The sequence below is a fragment of the Leptidea sinapis genome, chromosome Z (assembly GCF_905404315.1).
Source record: "Leptidea sinapis chromosome Z, ilLepSina1.1, whole genome shotgun sequence".
Lineage (NCBI taxonomy): Eukaryota > Metazoa > Arthropoda > Insecta > Lepidoptera > Pieridae > Leptidea > Leptidea sinapis.
This window is the reverse complement of record NC_066312.1, coordinates 12,816,239-12,841,502: the sequence shown is the minus strand read 5'-3', so window position 1 is coordinate 12,841,502 and position 25,264 is coordinate 12,816,239. Positions and strand designations below refer to the sequence as shown.

The 25,264-nt window shown below is 33.2% G+C and overlaps 1 protein-coding gene across 2 annotated transcripts in view; it reads right to left on the bottom strand.

Annotated features, from left to right (window-relative positions):
- LOC126979040 (peptide transporter family 1-like) overlaps nt 1–25,264 on the bottom strand; it is a 40,436-nt gene that overhangs the window by 13,533 nt on the left and 1,639 nt on the right. The window contains exons 1-5 of one of the 2 annotated variants that reach the window (XM_050828216.1): nt 18,010–18,223; nt 5,085–5,163; nt 2,608–2,749; nt 967–1,053; nt 148–422 (exon numbers count right to left, since the gene is read on the bottom strand). In XM_050828216.1, the coding sequence (XP_050684173.1) occupies nt 148–422; nt 967–1,053; nt 2,608–2,749; nt 5,085–5,163; nt 18,010–18,036 (610 nt within the window). In that variant the 5' untranslated portion in view covers nt 18,037–18,223. Of the gene's footprint in view, nt 1–147; nt 423–966; nt 1,054–2,607; nt 2,750–5,084; nt 5,164–18,009; nt 18,224–25,264 lie in introns of those variants that run through there. The other variant, XM_050828215.1, reaches the window with a different exon arrangement.

The following is a 25,264-nucleotide window of genomic DNA, read 5'->3' as shown; positions in this document are numbered from 1 at the left end:
AAAGAGAATATCGGCTATCAAAATCTGTAGTGATCCTATCAAAAGATGGTGTCAATAGGTGATGTTATGAATTGCACCTTACAGTCTAGTAAAATATAATATAGATTTTCCACAAACTAAGATAAGAAAAAGTTTAAATATACTTACATATTGACAAAACCATGAGGATGCCGGGAACACCAAAGGCAAGAGAATAACAGTCGTTTTCGCCGAAACAGTGGACGTCAGCCCTGAAGATCGGAGTTATGAATGTTGATATCAAACTACCCGCATTTATGGCAAAGTAGAACAAAGAGAAGTAGTATCCAAGATATTTCTCTTGTTCTGGTAATTTGAACTGGTCACCTCCAAATGCTGATACGCAAGGTTTAATACCACCCGTGCCAAATGCTATCAACAGTAGGGATATAATTGTAAATTCCCTAAAAAATAAAATTCGACAATTATAATCTGTTTAAATCAAAAACGTATAAATGATTATATATATATTGGATAAAGGATAATTATCACGGCATCATCTAAATACTTTTCTATAGTCTGTACATTATATCGAATAAGGAAATTAATTAATTAAAAAGTAACATTATTCGATCGAGTAAAATAGTGAAGCTAAATCACCAAAATTATTATAAAAATATAATTTCGTGCGTCTAAGTGTAACAGCAAAAACTAATGTTAGCTTTTTTTTAAAAAATAATCGAATTATTTATAAAAAATGCTATAAATATTATCGAATTATATTTAATTTCAAAATGAATGTTTCCGCGTAGTTATTAACACATAATAGGTACTTCACTGCATTAGACACACTTCTCGAGTTCAAACAAGATTAAATTTCAAATAGTAGGGGACAGCCGAATTTTTATTATTGCAAATCAAGTGAATTTTGTTTCTACTTATTCAAACATAAGATGATACACACATACATACACATATAATACGAGCAGTAGTGAAAAAGCAACTTACAGTTTTGGTATATTAATGGGTGGCATGGCTGTCAGTGATATGAGAATACTTCCAGTAGCGTAAACTAACGATAAATAAAATATTGTTCTGTAAAAGAAAAATACAATTAGAATTTTACAAGCTTAACGCAACTTTAGTTGAGTTGGACTTCATTACTAAATCGACGATGATAATTAATATACCACATATAAAATACAAGTTCTGCGCATAGAAATGTAAACAGGAATGTAATAGAAACGGTGTAAGTGCTAATTCCTTGCGACATGCCTGTCGCCTATATTTACATACATTATTGCAACTCTCCAGAGATTTAAAAGAAAAAGTAATACACTTGTCGATTATATATTTATATACTATCGCTCAGGATTCTTGATTGAACTGTCAATTACTTTATACCAGAATACATTAACGAACTGTCCAAATAGCTGAAAGAAATATACATAAACATCACAAAAATCGAAACACGTTTTAAAGGATACTTCCTAAAAAATATTGGATTCATGAAATGTACCCTGATGAACCCGTGAGGTTTTTGTGGTACTTATCTGATAAAAATGTAATGTTTTTGTTCTGTATTGACCAATAAACTTAAAACAACCAATATTCTGGCCGGCATCACAATAATTATGCTTGTCAATTTGAGACATAAGATATTAAGTCTTAATAGCCTAGTACCAACACTATGGTACTTGTGCAGGAGTGCAAAATAATGATGCAAATACGAATAAAATTAAGAATCTTATAGAGAATAATTAACTTCACACATTAAAAAAATAGCAGTGTAGTAAAAAGACTATCGTTCCTCAACATTATGCATAATGTATCTTATTAGCTTGTAGCACAGCAGTTTAAGCCTAACGTTGATGAAAGTGAAACCACAGCCAGTCAGGACAAGTAATAATTATACGTATTAATTATGCATAGTATTTAAAGATAAAGTGAACAACCGGTAAATGTAGGCTTAATGTACCAACTTCAAACGTGTTTAAAACATACATAATATTAGGTTAAGGTACGCGACTATTCCAACTTCATGATTGCATTCGCAATACTAACTATTAAAATGTTTAGTATAGAAGTTATAAACACCATAATTTATTTATTTTCATTGATATTATTATAAAAAAAATACAGGCTGATAAAATATTTGTTTTTCCATTTGTTTTTACTAATGATTTTTTATTGAAGTCAGAGTGGAACTGCTTCGGAAACAAACGATAGTCTGAGATAAGAAACAGTGCAAATAACTATCACAGTATAATTTAATGGCACTCTTTAAAAAATCGTTTACATATTATAATATTCTAATAATGATTGTACGATATATACGAATCTTTACCTAGTGCCAGAACCTCCGTTTTTCAACTCTAGGTGTACCCCTTTTGGGGCTGATTTTCTCCTGTATTCATCTTTTAACCAATAAGTTTTAAAACTCTGGGTTTTAAATCAGCGAAATTAAAAATGAAACCCTTTCCAGCCTTATTTAGTTTAGGGGTGGAATAATATCAAAAGATACCAATTTTTATATACAATGTTGAATTAATTTTTAGTTGTAATCACGCCTTTCTTTCACATCAGGTAAAACGAATAAATCAAGATCATATTTATTTTTAAATAAGTCGGGTGGCATCGAAAGCTTACCTGAATTTTCCCAACCATCCATCGGCAATCATGGCTCCAATAAGCGGGAAAAAATACGCAAACATTGTAAATGTGTGGTAAACAATTGTCGCTCCATGTTCTGTATATCCCAACTTGTCTCGGATATATAGCGCCAGTATCGCTAAAACCAAAAACGAAATTAATTGTACAAGCCAAAGATGTGGATATTTTAGATGACTTTGGTAACTTATTTTCGTTTTATTAGCTTCGGAGTGGTTTTGTAAAAGATTATAATTTATAACTTTTGAAATAGCAATGGATTTTCACAAAATCATACCTAATTCTGTAAATTTACATTTTTTTTTATTAATAATAACAGCAATATTCTAAGCAATACAGTAAAAACAGATTGTCTCGTAAACTATATTATGTATGTCGGGCAGGCCATTAAAATATACATACACATAGATAGGTAAGCACCCACGTTAATTACGTAACACATTAACTTAGTCATCGTCAGTAATGTGTTATAACATACCATAATTCTACATTTAATTTTAAGATATACTTGTTTATGCTTTATATTTATATGCCATTCAAATTCAATTATTGTTATTCAAAGAAGATACAAGACAGACAAGATATTACGAGCAATTATTGAAAGTCAAAAATTACCACCCATTCCAAAAGGTATGCCTCAGATCTGAGAAAAACGACCGCAACAAACTCAGTGGGCTTCTTTATAAAATATGGTTACAATGTAAAATTGTACAGTAAAATTTATTATTTAATAGCATGAGGGCGGTCGCTCCATTCCAATCTATAGTATCATTAAGAAAGTCATTTATGTTATAGACCCTTTACCACACAAACGTATTTTAACAATTATTCTTAATCTAAGTACAATAATAACCTTATACCAATTGCCTATGCTTTCAATAAAAATATTTAAAAATAACATTAAAATGCGTAGAAGCCCCGTACAAAACTAGGTTATAATATGTCGTTTTACTGATAAGAAATTCTTAACTAAGCGGACCGTAGACAAATAAAGACGTTTAAAGAATAATCAGATTATCAAACGTGTTTGCTTTGAACAGAATTACCTACTTTGATGGTTGCCTTGCGAAGCGCAGGAGCGTACGTACATTATAAATTTGTCGTGAAATATTGAAAAGACAAATGGATTGGAATCGGCTATTAAAAAATCAGTAGTAGGTATTATTTCCTGATGGTCATTTGTGGTAAAGAGAGAGTACGGGCCGCTGATGATAACTGAAGACAAGCGCCCATATCATCTTGGATACTAACAGCAAACAGACATGAGGATTACCTGCCTTTTAGACGGGTAGACGCGGAAGAAGGCTTGATAACCACACTTTGAATGAACGTTATACATTCGGGTGATGAGGATGATATATCAGTTTGAAGACATGTGGTGCTATAATGGCACTCAATAGCAGGGATGAAGTCGAACAGCTCCTAGGATTACTCCGGCGATAAATGCGTTAGAAGAGACACAGTGGTCAGTTAAGCGATGTCGTACGAAACGTACTTAAGAACGGTGCAGAAGTCAAAAATAGGGTGAAGAATGAGAGACCGCATGTGCCCTACAAAACCTCTCAATGGTTAGTATTTAATGGGTCATAAGATATAGCCATCAAAGTTTAAAAGGTATCGAATATTAAATGTGAAACCATTGAACTGATCTGGTGAACCCGTGAGTAGGCATCGGAACTGCTTGATAAAATCAGATATACTAGCCAAGTTTAGGTTTCTTAAAATTGCCATAATTCGCACTATCTGTATAATAACAAGATTGTCCAAAAACATTGACACACAGTATAATTTGAATTCTCATTAAAAACTGAGTATTTGACGTTGGGGTTATTCGTTCTTTATGTACATAATTTATTGTAATTGAAATGATTTTTAAAACGATGAAGTTGTAAATATGGATATAGAAGAGTGGCAATAAGTTTCTTGCCATTTCTTCTCATTAAAGCTCAACCTTTTCCGAAGTGGTGGCAAGTGTAAAAAGAAAAGGAAACTTTTGACATTCATCAGTGTCATTTGACCTACATGAATAAAGTGATTTTGATTTGATTTGATTTGAAGTGTCATATGTTATATATTTGTCTAAAGGGCACATAACAATATAAATGTGTCTGCATCTTTCATATCATTAGATACTCCATTGTACAATTTAGCATCTCCATAGGTATTATTATCAGTCCATAATGGTCGCTTTGCTAGCATGTGCTCATTATTGTAACTATTTTGTATTTCTTTTCTTTTGTATATTTTCGGTTTTTGAATGTATGTAATATTGTATAATATCTGTTTGTAACAGTTTGGTATTTGCTACCTGCTGAGATTTTTTTATGACATTCTGACTTGTCACAAACCGTAAATTTCGTGGAAAATGTTTATTTTCTTGTTTTTTGTTTTCCTTTTCTAGGTTTATAAGTATAATTTATTTCTAAAAGTAAATTAAGAATCAAAGTCGTAATTACCTCGCATGCCATAATATGAGAATCTTTCGCAGAACTCATTGGTGATTATAAATCCCACTGCCTTTGGATATGGTAATTTCTGAAAAATAAAAATAAAGCATAATATTATAAGGTAATCCCTGGAACTTACACAATAGATCTGAATGCAATGCATAACTATTTGTATAAAATATCTACCGTAGAAACTACTTTTGATTGGGACTATAGACTTAAGAAAATCATAGCCTACATATGCAAACGAAAGTTGATTAAGGGTATTTTCCGATATGCACTGCGACCACTGCACAGTGTGACGTTAATTTAGTATACTGTGAAGCCGTTCCTTTATAGCCAGTTATATTGGTTACTTAAGTCAGCTAACGGAGCGCAATCCCGTATAGTGTCAGCCGTATTTTTGACGCAGCATTCAAATGAGTGTATTAAAGTTTTCTAGTTCATTAAAAAAACTGTTATTTGGAGTACTGTCAAATAAAAAATATTTCGGATTAAACTGTAGGTATAGTATAAAAAATGTTAGGCAGTCGAGTAGTTTTGACTGATCACGTGATCAAAATACTGCGAGTACCTTACCTCGAAAACGCAAGTGCTCACAGTAGAATATGGCGGCGATTGATGACGTCATATATTTCCTTAGGGTACTGCGGCAGTATACTGGCAGTCCATAACGGAACGAATTTTTCTACAGTGATAGCACTGTGCAGTGCTCGCAGTGCATGTCGGAACATACTCTTAATGCTTAATTTGAAGGCTTTATAAAAACCTATCATTCTGGGCTCATTCCGTAATTACTTCTTTCTCAAAAATTGATGAAAAATAAATTGTTTGTTTGATAAAAGACAAATCGACGAAATTCCAAAATCACGCATTAGCTGCAATGAGTAATTATGAAATGAGTTGACCATGGTTACCAAATAAATGGTAATAATAAAGAATTTCCTTAGATCTCCATCACGGTCGGTCTCTGCGTGAGCAAGAAAGAAAGAAATACGTGAGTGACAAGGATATGTAATTCAAGTTAAAAATCTTCAAAGACCGTTACATTCTTTGGCAATGTTTTTATACAGTGTCTGGCATCGGCCATCCGCTAATAACATACTGGGAGGTCTAATGTCTCAATTATAATTGGTTAAGCCGCATGTAGGTACAGCGGTTCTCAAAGGCTGGAAAGTTGTAGAAGTAGTACTTGTTTTAAAATGAATAGTAAAACGACCGTTACTCTATAGTTATAAAATGCATTTCTGCGGCACTGAACTATACCTTAGTTAAAGTTCTCTGTCAAAGATGTAACGATATTTACAGTCAACTGAAAAAAACAACTTTTCCATAAACATAAAATAGGTTTTTGTAAATTTTGTATATTGATCCGCTAATATCGTTACCAGTAAAATGTTTCAGTGAAAAATATTTATTCAACAGATAAGTTTGTTTAATTAAGATATTTCTAGGACACTTATGTTAAACATTATCCGTTATTGATGTTTCTACAACAAATAAATTGTGGACTGTTGGTTGGTTTAGTGTACGATCGTCATTTTTTCTCAAGCACATCTTAGAATTTCTATCGAGCTTCCGAGTTCTTAAAAGGATTGATACAATAAAAAAATTAAGATATTTATTAATAATAATTTATTTTTTTCGAGCTTTCACATGCTGCCATTATTCTGTTCCAAAATGTATAAATGCGGTCATAAATGTTCCTCATTTGCCTCGCAACGTATCAACGTAAAATCCTCTTTATTCCTGTCTTTTATTTTTATGGAAAAAGGAGGACAAATTCAAATTCAAATATTTTTATTCAAAATAAGATGTGACATCACTTATTGAAAGTCAAAAACTACCACCCACTCTAAAATGAATGCCTCAGACCTGAGAAGAATGGGCGCAACAAACTCAGCGGGCTTTTTTTTCATCGAATAAATATGTTTACAAAGTAATATTGTACAATTAAACTTATTATTTAATAGCGTGAGGGTGGTCACTCCATTCCCAATCTGTGGTATCATTTAGAAAGTCATTTATATTATAGTAACCTTTACCACACAAACGTTTTTTAACAATACTTTTGAATAACGTTATACTTTTGTTTTTTTTTTTGAACATTTTCTGGGATCTTGTTGTAAAAGCATATATATCGTCCCACAAAAGACTTACTAACTCGACTTAGCCGAGTAGTAGGCATCAACAAACGAGCGTACGGGTAACCGGGTGTTAGTGATCGCCGCCGCCCACATTCTCTTGCAACACCAGAGGAATCACAAGAGCGTTACCGGCCTTTAAGTAAGGTGTACGCTTTTTTGATTTGATACCCATGTCGTATCATCCCGGAAACACTGCACAAGGAAGCTCATTCCACAGCTTTGTCTACTCTAAAATGTATTAAGTAATCATTAAAATAATAAATACAATTATGGATAGTGAACCCACGGTCATGAATCAGATGTTTCTGTTTATAATATGCCCGGTTGTTTTTGTGCTTATATCAGGAGTTCTCGGTCGGTTTGTAAAAAGAATGAGATAACTAATCTATGTGCAATCAAGTTCAAATTTCAAATTTCAATGGTGAATGGAACTATCTTCCGCGGGTTTTGGAGTTTACTCCTTAAGAATCGATTTTCATATAAGGCGCCCGGTATGAGAACATATGGAGAGTAAAACGTACTCATGAAATGGCATAGTAACGTTTGCGAAGAGAATATAAAAGTTCTTGTACTTCGTTGTAACTTTGATCGATGTTTTAATAATAGTGATTTTTTTTTCAATTTAGTTATTGATAATACGATTTATGACGTATTAAAAACTACTTTAATATAATAATATTTTTTTTAGTTTTATCATTCTCTTTTTTTAGAAGTTACAGGGGATGACGACACACATTTTAGCACTTTGGAAGTGTCTCTCGCGGAAAAGTATAGTTAAAAATGATATTAGAAACCTCAATATAATTTTTGAAGAACTATCCATAGATACCCCACAAGAAAAAATTGTTTGAGTTTCAGTTCTTAGTATGGAGAACCCCCAAAATTTATTGTTATTTTTTAAATTTTTGTGTGAAAATCTTATTACGGTTCACAGAATACATATACTTACCAAGATTCAATAGTATAGTTCTTATAGTTTCGGAAAAAAGTGTCTATGACATACACGGACAGACAGACATGACGACCTGTATAGCCGAGTGGCGAGCGATCCTACCTATGCTAGAGCTCCCGCGTTCGAATGCCGGTAGGTGCCAGCATTTATATGATGAATATTGATGTTTGCTTCCGAGTCATGGATGTATATATGTATAAATTATGTATGTTTATATGTATGTATATATATATATATATATATATATATATATATATATATGTATGTTTAAGTAAGTATATTGTATTAAATATATCGTTGTCTTGTAACCCATAACATAGACTAAATGCTTAATTTGGGGCAAGATAATTTGTGTAAAGGTGTGTTAATATTATATTATTATTATAAGGGTTCCGTTTTTTGCCAATTTGTTTAGGAACTCTAAATAAGCGTGTGTGTACTTATGTACCCAGTACACACGCATAAAGTTATTCTTCTTTAGCGTAACAAATTCAAATTCAAGTTTCAACGTCAGTGTGTCGAAATTGGGTGACAATGTGCGCGCGAATCTTAAAAAATCCACTCTGATAATTATTTCCTAACGCGCCAAAAGCCAAATATTTCTAAATAAGAACCACTGTATTATTGTAAACACAAAAGCTTAACTCATCTTAATTGTTTCACTAATAGCTCAATGGTTACGACCAGTTAATTGATTTATATAATTAGGGCAACTCATCATGTTACAAATTCCTTACTGAAATAGCCGGTTAAAACTGGATATTCCTTGATGACGGGCACAGTCAGCTGCCAATTGTCAGTCCAACATAAATATTATTGATTGACCCGAAGATATAATGAATGTATGAAGATTTATAATTATTTCATCTTGAGTTGTGCTATTTTTAAATATTACTCCGTAATGTTTGTCTCCGTTAGAGCTCCGTATTTTTGCTAATTATGTTGCTAATAAAGTCTATTATTAGTATTATAATATTAACGTCTTTATCCATCTTGTTGTTCCGGCGAATCTCCATAAGGAACAAACCCAAAGGATAGTTCATATTCTAAAACAACTTCCATAATGTATTTTACAAAATTAATTATAATTGCGTACGAAAAAATAAAAAACAATTTATTGTTGTCAAAGGCCGACTTAACCCCCAGTAAACAAACCCTTACACTCGTTTGAAATTAATTTAAGTCTGAGAGAGGAAAGCAACTTTCTCTATTTCTACGTCTCATTTACGAGTTTTAGAGGGTTTAAATGACGGGGCTATTACTCTCACTTTTATAGTTATCTTGCTCATCCAGTTCTCCACCACTCAGGTTTGACTGTGCCTATAATAGCCCTGGTACTCTTGTTGGAGTGACAACGGTGTCTGCGAAAACATTTTCTTTAATATATGATGATGTATATCAGTTTCGACCCCAAATGAACACGTGAAGTAAATTTTATCCAAATCATTAGAGCTGATTCCAAGATACTCAAAATATACATTATAATGTAGTCAGTTCATGATTTAACTAAATTTGGTGTTGTAGTTAGTAATTATATAGCACTATATAACTACATACTTATATTACCTATCTATATCCTTATATGTTCTTATGTAATTTGTGCCAGTTCTTCGTTTTTATACAAATTTGGTAGGAACAAGTTGAATAACTGTTAATATAAAGTGCAACATAACTGTTTTCGAATTTTATTACCAGTATTCGTCCCAAAACCAGATTTCTACACTTATTGCGTTATCATAATAAACTTGCGGCCTTCCTTTAAAATCTTTGTGTTTTCAATTCTTTTGTACGTGTTTGCTAGAGCACTTCTAATTGGCTTAAACGATTTTAATGATATTTTTATTCCAGAAGATTTTGGGTAGGTGGTTATTGTCTAGTAACTTAAAACGTCGTAGATTTACAATTGGACCCGATAGGTGGCGTTCGATAGAGCTCTAAGATGAACAAGGAAAAATGTTTATTAAAATGGCATTATCTGTCTTTGTCAAGTAAAAAGGTATGTCAAGGCAAACTTTCAAAACTATTTCGAATAAATTGACTGCAGGCAGACAACAAGCCTGCATTGCAGTCTTGTTGATAATAATTAAGTTAGCCGTATTGTCCAACACAACATAACGTTTCTGAAAAAAAAAATCTCACCGAAAAAAATGGAGTCTTTTTTATTTAATTAGATGTTAACGTATTTCTACAACATTCAACTATTAAAATAGTTTAATGGCGTGCTGTAACTGTCTGTCAGACTGATTTAAATGCAATAAGAAAGAGCAAAATAATAGACAATAATTACTAGCAAGTAATAAACTTCATTGAAGTTGCCTGATTTAAATCATATGAGATTGTATTATATAGATAGGTATTACTTAGATAGCGAACACGTGCAATTGAAGATATAACAGAGGAAATACCTGGCTTAGAATTAAAGCTTATAGACGATCAGACAGCCCGACAATACGTATCCAATTTTGATTTGTCAATGTGTGCATTACCTAGTTTAATATTCAAAATACAAAGGAGCTAATCTCAAGCGTGGCTCACTGTTTACGACTTGTGAATAAAAATCAATCACAGTAATAATCTTTTCTAACTTGCTGTATCTCCGGCAGAGATGTTCTTCTCTCACGCACGTTTTGTTTGTCTATACGCTAGTATATTATAAGTCACAAATAAAATTTGAAAAACATAATTTTATGAATGATGCGGGATTCGAACCCACGACCACCGGCGTTCCGTGCCGGTGCTCTAACACACAACAGTACACCGCCTCGTTATAAAATTCTGTTTGCTATGTTCAACTCTCAGGTTGTGGCAGCGACATCTCAATTCAAAATTCCTAATATGCAAATATTGGGGTTGAGCAGCTTATCAACTGTAAAGTAGATCCTTTAGATCACTTTAAAAAAAAACATAACATATTGTTTATATTGTAAGTCTATTGTTATCAAGATAGTGAGACGAATATAGAAGTTTGAAGAATAGAACGTAATATGTATTGATTGGAGCAAGATTTTAATTCATGTTTCAATTCCAGTAAAACTATCATATAAGGTTTCACGTAAATAATAAAATCAACAAGCGCACGACAATAATAACGCCTATAGTAAATCATTGCTGTGTGGTATGCTCTGATGGTCCACAACAGATGATAAAGGAACTAAAGGTCAATTAATAACGCTAATTAATAACCAAGATAATGTGGAGATGAAATCTAAAACATGCGAGGTTGAAAATTGCAAGCAACATAACATAATATCTTTATCAAATACACTAGCCGTTCCCGCCCGCTTTTTGGCGAATTTTAAATTTTATTCATCTTATTACAAATAAAATAAAATAATAAGAAGCCATAAACCATCTTGGATAAATTTCGTATCGAATGGTGGTAGTTTCATATCGATACATCAATAGTTAAGGTTTGAAAGAGCCTCAAAACAAGACCATTTTCATTATATATATATAGAGACTAACTGTTCTTTAACAAAGTGATTAATGTTATTACGAAAATTTCTGTAGATTCTTTCATCGATTAAACGACTACTGTGATATTATGATTGTTTTATGGGAAGAATTCACAACACGGTCTCCTGGTAATTCGCCCTGTCCAATGTCATGTCACTGTCCAATGTCATGCCAATGTCAATGTCCATGCCATTCCACTCAAGATTTTTAAAATGTACTGCACAGTATATTTATATAGCATCAAAAAAAAACGTTTCTTTGAGAGATGAGACCTTAACCGCTAGTTGCAGAAAGCATCCTTCAAGTTAATGTTTCATTAAACATAATACCCTCACTTTCTTTTTCGCTTTGACAGTCAATATATATAATGTGATATAATGAAACATTATCTTTATGGGTGCTTTCTGCAAGTAGCGATAAGTATCATCAAACTGAAACATAGTCCTTACACATGCGGCAGAAAAAGGCGATAGTATCTCGTTAGTGAAAAAAAAACCATTTTGAAATACGATATCATACGAATTTTCGTGGTAATTATTCAATAATTACCACTAATCTGCTTTGGAAAAAGCGAAATGTCTTATAATAAAAATGTGTTGAAATTGATTTCAACATATCGCGTCATCGCCAGTTCATTAAACGGACCCATTTTTTCATTGTATATATTGGAAAATCTTTGGATGAAAATATACAATTGTCGATCTCAATCTCATTCTTCTCAAACCTGTACACGTGAGATTTCCTCTCCTGCTTTTTGCATCAGACAATTTTGAGTCTCAAATATTCTGAAAATATATCAGAGCGTCTTAATGCTGCCATCATTTTTTTAGTCTGTATATGTTTGCCCTTAGCGTGTCATTAAAACCTCTGGAGTCTGTATATAATTGTGAAATTTAATTTAATTTCCACAGTTACAGGTAACTTCATTTATTTTTATGCCTCTGTTTCATTCATTCAGAGGCATTTGCTTCAAAAAGCCTTCACACAAAAATTCACACGCATTTACAATTGTTATGCTTGATGTCAGCGTAAACAATATGCTATTATACTTTAACTTTAGAAGAGAACGTATCTAATTGAGAGAAAATACAAACAAGAGATTAACATAAAATAAAACCTACACTTTAATAATAAGCTTTACAAGCAAACGTTCCCTTTTCAAACTATTTTGTGTTTCGTAAATCCTGCTTGAATAACTAACATAATAAGATTTTAATTATTAATAAAAAGTAAAGATAAATGTTTATTTTTCGTTACGATTGTATATTATAAATTAATCATGACTAATCTCCGTAGTAAGTAGATGAATGGAATCTTCACATTGCTTTATGATTTACGTAACAAATATTATTTTATTATATTTACTATATTGGCACGGGGCCACAACGAGTTTTGATAAAACAGTCACATCTTGAAGGCACATGATAAAAGGCCACTTGAAACGAACGAAGACTGTTGACATAGAAATTGAAGATAACAAAAATCTAATAAAACTTACTTCTGTCACTGAGTATAGATAGTTACACGATGCAAACTATGGCTATTGATATCTGTATTTCGAAACTGACAACATTCCTTTAAGTTAGTAACAGTGAAGATAAAGTACAAGGTCGCAAAATTAGTTCAATAGTACTTGAAAGATAACCGGCATAATTTTTCTTTCCTTTTCTATTGAACCGTATAAACTGTTCTTTGAAGTGAAAACTTCTTTGGCGGCTTCTTTTCTTTTAAAAGGCAATTTAAACATTGAATCGAATATTATTGTTGTAGTCTGTGTTACAAATGTGGTATCTAAATGCATTCGTCCTTTATTCAGGCGTCAAAGTAATATAAGCTAGATCACCAGACGTAAAACGTACTTCAATCAACCCACCAGTTTACTAATTTTAAAGTACCCATTTAATAATGACAGATAAATTTTGCTCATAAGCACATATTGTGTTTTTTATTTACGAACCCTATTAAAATGTTAAACATAATATTAATTAATATGTTCATAAACCAAAAATTAATTTCAATCAAATAGACGTACTCGGTGTCTGTTTGTCAATGCACCGTAAGGCGGGAGTAAATATAGAGTCGTACAACATACTTAACGCTTCAATAACTAAACATAATGTGACAATTTTCATGCCCATTGTGGAACAGATTCGCAATTACATTCAGTTAAGTACTTTCATTAAATAAAGACTGATAACAAGTTTACATAATATTGCAATATCGACTGTCATAAAAGTTAATTAAAATTATGCGTGCATGTTGAATAGTGTATGAATTTACAGGATGAAAATTAAAACTCCAATATAATTTTATATTCATACGTATGGCCGTCGGCGGTTTCGCACTTACGTATAAAGTTGTAGTATTGATGTGAATAAATTGTTGAAGTTAACTCTGCAGACTTTATTTTAAAATATTTGACGATGGCGTAGAAGTTTTCTAAGAAAACAGTAATAAACGAAATGCCACATAAATTTCATGTGCACCCGTTCTAGAATCTTCTTATTTATATCGTAGAAAGAATTTCATGCGATGCTGCAGTTAGCTAGCCATGAACGCTATTGAACGGCATTAGTTCACCGCTGGAAGACCTGCAGTCGACAATTACGCAGAACCAAGCTATATACACGATATATGCGATATCCTCTGAAAATGTTGTCTAGTGTGTTAAACCAGAGTTTGCTGTCCAACATTACTCATAAGTCTCTAATTCAGTTTTCCTTACAATTTGCCGTGCTGTTTATCTGGAAAGTAGGGTTAATGTCAGGCCTTAATATACTGGAAAAGTGCATAGAGTCACAATTGGAGACAAATCAGCAAAAGTCAAAATATTTTGAACGTCTGCAACACTCACATATCGTTCAAAGCTATGGTTCCAGTTGTGATCCTTGTGGCACTCCTGACAAGACTTCAAAAATTCCCATCCCACCAGCACCAATTTAAAAAAGGCTCCCGACATCTTTTATGGAAAGTTTTGCAAAAAATATTTATATATTTCACTTTATCAAAATCTTTTATGAAGTCCGCGTTGATAGCTCCAAGAATAAAGACCACAGTACTATACAGTATATATACATATATACTTTAGTTTTCTGGTATATGTAGCCTAGTCAATATGATAAAATATGCGAATTTGTTACGCTTTCACGCGTTAACTAATCAACCGATCATAACACGTTGTTATGGGTACAAGAAAGGAGGTACATTGATTTATCCCGAAATTTTTTGGTGTTCCCGTGGGATCGCTTTGAATTCTGCATGTAAGAGCCGCGGGTGGAGATGTTTCGTTTTATATTTTTTCTATTACTGTATGGCTAGTTTTGCCTGTGACTTCACATGCGTTAGACTAACAATCGAGTATCTTCTTGGAACAGGTAGGGTAGGCTTTCTTCCGACTTGGAACGGATAGGTTCTACTGTAGAACTGCAACAGCTGCAGTTATTTAATAAAATTACTCTAGAATCTTCCACATACTTCCTAACATAGCAAAAGGCATGTTGATTTCGCTTGACTATGTATTCTTTCTAACATCCAATTATATGTTTAGTGTTTACCAGTTTCAGGATAACGTGATATTAAATTTGAAATAGCGGTAATTGCAAGTTGGGCACTCAGAAAGTTTTGAGAAATTAAAAAATCACCGTGTATTTATAAGAAAATTTTATTAAATCTTTTCAAAGTACTCTCATCCAGCCTCTCTCTCTCATGCGTCTTAACCAGTTTTAGAAACCTCTATTTTAAGTTTGCCACATACACCTCTTCTACGGCCTTCTCGAACGTGACTTTGACCGGTGTGGTGTCAAGGAAGTCACTTGTTTTGAGCCCTGAGTGAGAGGGCCCGTTGTCGTGGTGAGGCAATAGCTTGCAGTGCCCAGTATTCGGTCGCCTGTCTCTCATGGCTGTGAAACCATCTGGCAGGTATTTTGTAGTATACCATTCGGCGTAGCAGCTTTTGCAGCCTGGATTTCGTAATAGAATCGCCACTATGTACTCCGTCATACTGAAGAAACTAGTGATCTTAATTTTACCTGCGCTCCTCGAGCGATTCATTCTGGAAGGCGTTGGTTCGTTTAGAAACAGCCAAACTATCAACTGATGCTTTGTTTAACGATGGTATTGGTAAATCCGCTGATCCATTTTTCAATGAGTCACGATAAATCAATTTAGCTCTCACTAAATACTTAATATTTGAAATTATTAAGATGTTATTTTTACTCGTTAATAATCACATATTTTTAAATAATTACTATTAGCCAGGGCTTCATACAAAGAAAACTTTTTTCGCAATGCTTTCTAAGTGGCTTGGAATTAATCTGTAGAAAAAAGGGAGTAACGTGTTACGATTTTAGTATTCTTGACATGATTGCCACTGGCATGGCATGGTGCTAATAAAATAGCTGCTGATAGAGCTCCCTGAAAAAGTTCTCTGAATATTTTCCGTGTTTTATGAGGCAGTAGTTGCCTAGATACTCCACATCACTACGGAATGCTGAAGAATCAAGTAAATTGGTGATTTGATCTTCAAATATTCGAGCCGCTTTTTGCTGTATGCGGCCTTGCAGGATTAGGTTTAGGTTTAAAGATATTTGTTTCTCATTAAAAACATAATATTGTCACTTACATGAGAACATCAAATGATGTAATAATTTATCCGCCGTTCTTTACATGTTCAGTACATACATATACATTATAGTACTTATTCTTCTACACAAAATTTATGATTACACACTTTTACAGGTCACTGTCACATAACAAACAATTTCAGACATGTGTTTTATAAAAACTTTGAAACAATATAGTCTGAAAACTCACATTTAAATGTTTTTAGCCACTTAATCTTTTTGAGAGATGAAGGTAGACTATTAAAAAGTTGTGCGCCCTAATGATCTGCTATTATGGAATCGTAGTTTATTTTATATCATCTAAATCCGCTGTTATTTCGGCTATCTTATTTCTACATATATATATATGTATGTAGAATATATATATATGATATAAAATGTATATTTAGATGATATATATTAGGATGCTCTTTTTGAGATAATCAACATTCCTGGTAGTGTAGGAGGAGTCCATGTTCTGTTTGTAACTCCATAAAAATATTATTGTCAAGTGGATTTAAGTAATTGCGAAAGTGATGTGGCAGTAGGCAGGGCACATAGTTCGGTGGATGATGGTTTCGGTGGCTGAGAAGTCCTCGAATGATGACCACGTACCGGAAGACGCAGTGTTGGTAGGCCCGTCACTAGATGGGCCGACGATCTGGTCAAGATCACCGGAATACTTTAGATGAGGGTAGCGCAGGACCGATCGTCGTGGAGATCTTTGGGGGACGCCTTTGTCCAGCAGTGAACGAATTCCGGCTGATGGTGATGTTGATGGTGATGAAGTGGGGTTAAGTTTGCACTGCTTGGAGGTCAAGGATTATCCACCTCTGTTTGAAATCAATCTGCCTTGGATCATTTGTTTCACTATACTCATTTAATGTTTTGCTAATTGACTATTTTTAATTAATTATACTAAATTATGATTGGAATGCGATATATGGTCAATCTCTTGTGGATAGACGTCTGTGGGTTTGACTTAAAAAAAGCTTAACTCCTTTAACATTATCTTTTGGACGGCCCAGAGTAAAACGTAATACATACCAAATGTATATATTACGCTTAAAACCTTAGTCACAATTTACTCAAATTCACACTTGGAGCCTCAGAAATTTGTCGAAATTTGTCCCCTAGCTTTATTGTGATAAATTAATTAATTAATTAATTTATCAAAATAAATTAATTAAGCACGTTTTATTGTAGCAACATTGTGGAATATAATTTGAAAACGACTAATTAATTGAGTTCACCAATATAAATTCGTGAACTCGCTGAGGTTGAAATAAAAAATAAATAGTACAGACAACACGAAGTAAAAAAGTGGAATTGGACAATCATTATAATTACGTATAAGCATTACCTTCATCATAGTAAAGTACCTCTGTAATTTACGTACCTGATGAAAATTTGTTAACCGTTGTAAGAGAAGATATTATAGTTAAATACGCCACTTGCAAGAATAACTCAATTTGAACCTATTACATAGGTAATGTCTAGCCTCCTTAAAATATAAATAAATTCTCAAATTATATTTCAAATACTAACTTTCAATTATAAAACTAATAAATATATAAGAAATATTTGAAAATATAGGTACAATTAACAAATCACTTAGTATAAAATTATTTAAAGTAAACAGAAGAAAATACTATAATATCGACCTAAATAACGCAACAGCTAAAGATATACAGAGAATTAGCACTCTACAACATAATAAAATATAATTGCAGTTGCTCAAACATTTCGCATAGCAAATTCAAAATTGTGATACATACCTTAACAGCTGTTGCTTCTGAGTCCATATTGTGCAGTTAATACTATTATTATGCAGGAATACAACATCTAACCAATCGCTTTACACAATAAACTAGCACGACAACAGTGTAATAGGTAACGCGAATACGTTACATCTGGCGCGCGACTGAATGAACACTACTCACAAACTGCAGAGTGAATATTAAAATAAGTGAATAGATAGTGACGACTTGTCAAGTGAGTAAGCGCAGGCTGTCGCTCTGTTGGAAGCTAATAGTGTAAATACACTATCGAATTAGGCGCGCGCGCTACAGGTTCGTTACCATGTTCAATGGTATGTCGCACTGACTTACTGTTATTTTCAAAATTGACGTTACCGATGTGCATTTCACTGGGTTCGGGACCAATTGGTTTGAAACGCACTGACTAGTTCGTGTGTCGTGCATCGGAATGATAACCAGTTCAGTCGGTATCAAACAGTCTGTCGGTATTCTAACATCGAATGCGCAACATTTACGCGCGCACAACAAATTAAGAGTAAAAAATTGTACATCTGTTTAAGTTATTGATAAAAAAAAAGTGTGTGCGTGTAATATTTACGCGCGATTGAAGTTATACTTCATTGACGTATTCGACACTTATCCCTGAAACGATTTAACTTGAGATAAATATCATAGATTTTATAATTTAAGCCACACCATTTAAACTTATTCAGTTTACAGATAGTGAAAACCTTCGCGAATCACAGCACTGAGAAAATTTCTTATTATAAGTAATAAAATACAATTTCTCTTAATACTTCAAGTAAGGGCAGAGTGCAGAGATGTCTGGTTGAGGACGAAACAGTTACTCATGTTATCCTGGGTTGTACTTTCCACTCTTGCATATCTTATATATAGGCAAAAATTCTGGAAAATATGAGGTAACTCCGAGGAGTCTGCGAACATCTCAGGAAGGTCCTAAGTTCTGGTCTGGTTAGAGTGACTGGTAAACGGCCGTTTTCAATAACGTATCTCTAGTTACGGATACATTGCTGTCACCGTTAAATGACAACATCTTATCTATCCATACTTATGTCCACGAATGCTTTAACGGCCGTTCACAATATACTATCTACAGATAGAGATAAATTACTACCTTCTACTGTCAGTAATTAGCTGTCAATAATCTGAAGCTGTCTCAATATACTCGATAAGTAATACTTATCGCCTTATATTGGGACGCGTGAATTGCTATTTCCATACAAACTTCTATCGCTGGTAAGCTATTCGTCGTCCCATTGACAGACAGCGTGAACGGATAAGGTGAGTCACCGTCGATATGTTTATTGGGACAGATAAGTCAATGATAGTTACGATTTTTATCTCAAGTAAGAGATAGACCGAATATTGGGAACGGCCGTAAGTCGATAGGTTATTGAAATGTAAGTAAGCGTAAAAGGATATATTTGTCTTACCACTAGTAAGTTAAACTAAGGATAGATTATTGATAGATAGGTTATTGAAAACGGCCGTAATTCTGCAAGTAAAATAAACCCAGCGTAGGAGTGTTATTTCCTATTGGGGAAACTCCTGCTGAATGACTGCACGTACGAGCTGGGTGAGGTGAGCTGCCTACCTAATGTGGAAGAGATTATCATATTTTCAAACCCTCAACTCGATTCGGATGATGTTATGAAGCTGAATTCAGGATAAGATTTCCTTGGCACACCTATCAACACACTAACTATGAATTATCTAGCTTTTAGAGTTTTAGTTTATCAGCATCTGAGATACCCGACGTATCTCTGTATCTGATAAAGTAAAACTCTTACGTCGTGAGTATCACACTGATTATGAAACACTTTATCCTAAAGTCTTATAAGAATAAAGTCACAATTTCAGAATTTGAATTAATCTCAATGCACTCCTCCTCCACACAAAAAAAGATCCTTTAATATCAATACTATTATTTACATGTTCTACCTATTGATAGGGTTTAAGTCGGTGCCAAGCCATACACAAAATAAAACTTAATATTATCTACAGCTTACTTACTTATTAAGGTTGTCTGGCCACGCGTGTTGTTTTGTTCTAAACGAAGCTATCCTGCTCAAAGTCACGCGTGGCGAGTGTAGGTACTTACCTACTAATACATGTGGCTTGGCACCTACTTTAAAGCTATCGATATGTAGCACATACAAATAATAGTTTATTATTAATATTAAAGGTAAAGGTTTGCATAAGAGGTGTATTCAATTAAGTATTTGATACTTTTCAGTTTTTGAAGTCGGTTTTTTAAACGTAGTTTTTTTTTATTTTTTACTTTTTAGTGTCAGTTATAATAATAATATATAATCAACCTAAATGAAAACTTCTAAAAAGCCATACACAAAAAACAATTATATCATCCACGTAAACAAAAAAAAAATCATAAAAATGTTCATAAAATTAAAACGACTGGGCCAAACTATGTATAATTTTTATGGGACCAAAGGGTATACCGCATCGAAAAATTACGTTAATCGGATCATAAATCTCAGAGTAATCGGTGTACATACATAAAAAATACCGATCGAATTGAGAACCTCCTCTTTTTTGGAGTCGGTTAGAAATACAAAATCGTTTATTTCTCACTTTACATATACACATTAGGCGCACACGTTATGTCGCTTACTTTAACTTACAAAAAGAAAAGAAAGATAGCTTCGATTGAAAGTGGTTTGTAAATAAAAGAACAGCTTGTAAATGTAAGTTCAAAAATGTAGATCAAACCATAAAAGTATTAACTATAAGAAATAAAATCCCATCAAACTCTAGCCAACTCCTATCGGAACTCAGCTGAGCTCCGATGTGTGCTGCACATCACAGCCGTCGGGACTAATCAGTGTAAGAAGGCATAAAAGGCATTTATTTTCTCAAAATTGATTCCTTTAGGATTCTTTTTGATGTCATTTCTAATATCTAGTATATTATACACCGCTTCGGAAACAAATGGCACTCTGAGAGAGAAGACGCGGCGCAAGAAACTCTCCCAGCATTTTTATTTTGCGCTCTTTTTAATAAAAATATACAATATTGTACCTACAATGCTATTGCTATAAAATAATCATAATCTAATCCCAGGCTGTCCGATCACTTAGATATTCAGCTGTGGAGTATTATAGTAGGACTAACGGCAGAGCCATTTTTAATACAACTTTTAAATTTATTTATAGATAATGCCTGAACAGTGGCTGGGACTTTATTATAGAAGTGTATACATTTACCCTTAAACCTTTTATGTATCTTATGAAGCCTACTAGAATTAGTTACAAGCAATCTCTTATTTCTAGTGTTATATGTGGTAATGTGTGGTAGTATATGTGGTAATGTGTGGTAGTATATGTGGCTTTAAATGTTCTTGACTATATTTTTTCATAGCAATAAAAAAAACACAACTCTATTAATAAACCCTGACTGCAAACAAGTATAACTCTGCTGATTTATGATCGTAAAACTTTATACGTAAGTACCTATCCCTAATGTGAGGTTAAACCATTACTTGACATTATATAACTACATGACGAATAAATAGTTCGTACGACGATTACTAAATTTTCAAGCAAAACATTAAACCATAAATTGGAAAAAAATGTGGTTACAGCTCGTCAAAATGTCGTTACTGGTCCTAAATGTTTTCTATAAAGTAATTACTAATTAATCACTACTAAAAATAAAGAAATGAAAACGTTGAAAAAAATTGAGTTAAGAACTAACCTATATTTTAAGCAATTCACGCACACTAACACAAAGTATCATAAAAATCGCGAGTGTAACACGTAGCTTGTCACGCACATTAAACAAATATTTCTAGCATGTTTTTATCGGTTGTATAAAAGCAAGAGAAGAAATGCGCATTGTACGCGCTAGAATATGTCTATGGGCTATAGGTTTGAAGTATTTCCTTGCTCCAATGATAGAAGGTCATTGCCTTGCCCTATTAATTCCTTGTATTTTTGAAGTCTTATTTGTCTTTATTTTCTAGATGATCTCAGAATTGGCAATCGCCTAAGATTTCATTTTTCTGATACTACGTGCGACATTTATCGGAATGTTGTCCAATATCGGTTATATTACTACAAATAGCCATAGGATGTATATTAGTTAACGCGAAACTTGAATTTTGAGTCGTCATTTACAGACTTTCTCAAGAGAGGAAGGAGTCTGTAAATACATAAAAAAGTTTATTCCAAATTCAAATTAAAGACATAGTCGGACATTAACAAAAATTGCAGTTAAAATTGTGTATTGTGGCGGGAATCGTTGATCGTTCGTATTAACTCTTAAACCATTTTTAGATAGTTGTAGTCGGATTGTCCTATTTCTTTGATATTTTTAAGTCCTCATATCATTATTTAGCGGTCTCTAAAATTATTGATAGATCGATAGCAGCGAGCAAAATGATAGTGCTACTTGAGGAAGGGTGTAGTTAATGTTATATGTTCCAGAGGCTAAATATGAGTCGTTCAACTGTCCAGAGGACTTGGCAACGATATTAAGAGATTGGTTCCATCACAAGAAGCCTGGGTTTGGACGAAAACCGTGCATAGAAGCTTGAGAAGATCGCTTCCTGGTAAACCAGGCATGGAGAAATAGCAAATCTTCTTATGTCAACCTTAAAAAGACCCTACAGGAAGTGAGATGTGTGCAAACCAGCTTATGGTCTGTCAGGAGGAGGTTTCTCGATGCGTATATATCGCCGTCCAGCCTGTGGCCCTAAATTACGCCGTAAGCACAGAGTTGCTAGACGTAACTTCGCTCGAAATTGTGCGACGTGGACTCAAGAGGACTGGGGTAGAGTATTGTTCTCGGATGAAGCCAGAATACCACTTTATGGTGAGGGCCCACGTTGGCGTGTACTACAAAGGCAAGGGGAACGTTTCGCAGGAATTTGCTTTGAAGACATAAAACATTATGGTTCTTGGAGAAAATTTTATTTTTATGGACGCTTGCGCTCACTATAAAGAAATAATACCAAAAAATAATTAAGAATAGCATCTATAGCATGCCTGGATGAATACAAGCTGTCAATTAAGCGAGAGGGGGCCACACTCGATATTAAACTTTTACTTTTTATTTTTTGTTACAAAAAACTTCAGTTTTTAGCCTGCTTTTTTATTTAAGAAACTAGCTGTTTAGACTCTGGGATCAATTTTCATTAATTCCATCGAAATGTAATGACGAAACCGATAGAAACTACTTTTTGTTTGTTTATTAAAGTATTGTGATGATACAAACTACATAGAATTATGAAATAATCTGAAGATGCAAGTGAAACAGGTTATTTACCTAGGTGCCCGATTTTTTGCAAAAGAGAGCATAAATTGATTAATGATCGAGAAAGTTATCAACTAAGATACTTACATAATATAAACTTACCCCATTATTCATAATGGTCCGCTAACTTTAAACAGCCGCTAAGGAGTGTTTTTTCTCATTCTGACTTAGGTCAATAGAAGAAGAAAGAGTGAGAATTAGCAATGCTTTAAGTTTGAAGACTATTATAAATAAGGGGGTTACTCTACCAAAACAAAAATAAATATTCTAAATTTATAGAGCTACTGTCAATTTGTTTTAAACTAGTTTTGACAAATCAAAAGTCAAGCCTTAGTCAAAAAACTAGCGTCTTTTGGTCTACTACTAACGCATTTATGTTCAATTTGAGGAAAGAGAGACAAAACAGGTTAAGTTTCGTTGACCGACCTTTATAAATCGACCTGAGGTTAGGCTAGACAAACCCTGATGCGACGGAGAATCAAATATGAATACAACATGTACACACATGCTCTCAAAAATTGTCTCTCTGTCAAAAGTAGGTACTTCAAACAGCATCTCTGCGTTCGTTAAATTGATTTTTTTAGCTTTTTAAAGCTGTATTTTTGAAGTCGGCTGTTTTGTAAAATACATTGTTTAGATATACCTACCTATTACAAATTATTAATGTGTAGGAAATAAAAAATAAAAATAAGCGCCTGAAAATTATTTAACAGCAAAGTATACATTATATGACTGTAACATTTAATTGCCTTTTCTATATTAAGGTGCTTTAATTCAGTTTAATTACATAATAAAATGCTATCTCGAACTGAATCTAAATACGCAAATAACATACTTATTGTAGTGTTCCTTTTAATTGGCGTATCTATTCTGTATAATTTTTAATATACTGTTTTCATTTTGTTAGCTGTAAGGAATCATAAATAAATAAAAATAAATAAACATTCACAAAAAGATAAACGTTCAAAAAATATTCATCACTCATCATCAAGAAAAACATAATATTTGTCTTAGCATTCAGAAAAGAACAAACTTTTGCGAGAAGAAATATTACAATTGAGGATTCGCAGATTTAAGTATAACTAATAAATTGCCTAAAGATATAAAAGAGAAGAAGACTTTTAAAAAATTACTAAATACACACATATTGAAGGATCGTAAACACAGATAACTAAATTGCATATTTTAAGTAGGTAAATATTGTTTCATTTTTTGTTTTAGTAAATAAAACAAAATGATAAGATAATATGTTTGTCCGTATATGTAGGTTCTTGTAATCAATTAGACAGTAGATGTACTTTTGTTATTGTTTTAATATATGTTTAATTATTTATTTATGTAGCATATATGTTTTTTCTGTTACTAGAATAGAATTATCACCGTAAGTGAATTTGTAAATCTTTTTGAGATAAATAAAGTTTCTAAAACCTGAACTAACATAGACGAAACTGAGTTCACACTAGAGCAAGGCAATACATTGATTGTTCTCATCTCTGGCCTGCCGCAAAACTCCCCTTATGATAGGTGATATTCCCTGCCTGTAATCAGGGTTTTTGATTGAACCAAAAAATCTGAGAGTCGTCGCCATTACTATCGTCACCTTGAGACATATTATGATGTTAAGTCTTATTAGCCCCAATAATTTCACTAGCAAAAACGAGCTTCTGGACTGCAGAGCATTTGTAGAGCGATTCCGTCAGGTGCTATACTTTGACAAGGCGATATTGCATACCTATTCTTTGCTAGTACGTAATAAAATAAAAATAGCCTTTATTTCTCCGAGAATTTACAAAAATGCTAATAATAAATAAAATGTACAAAAATCTTAATTATATCTCTAATTTCGGAGTGCCTATTGGCAAAGGCCTCCTCTTATTCTCTCCAATGTACTAGATCAAGAGCCACCCTAGTCCAGTGTGTACCAAGAGTATCGCGGAGCTCGTCTTCCCAGCGTCTTGTGGGTCGTCCTCGGTTATCA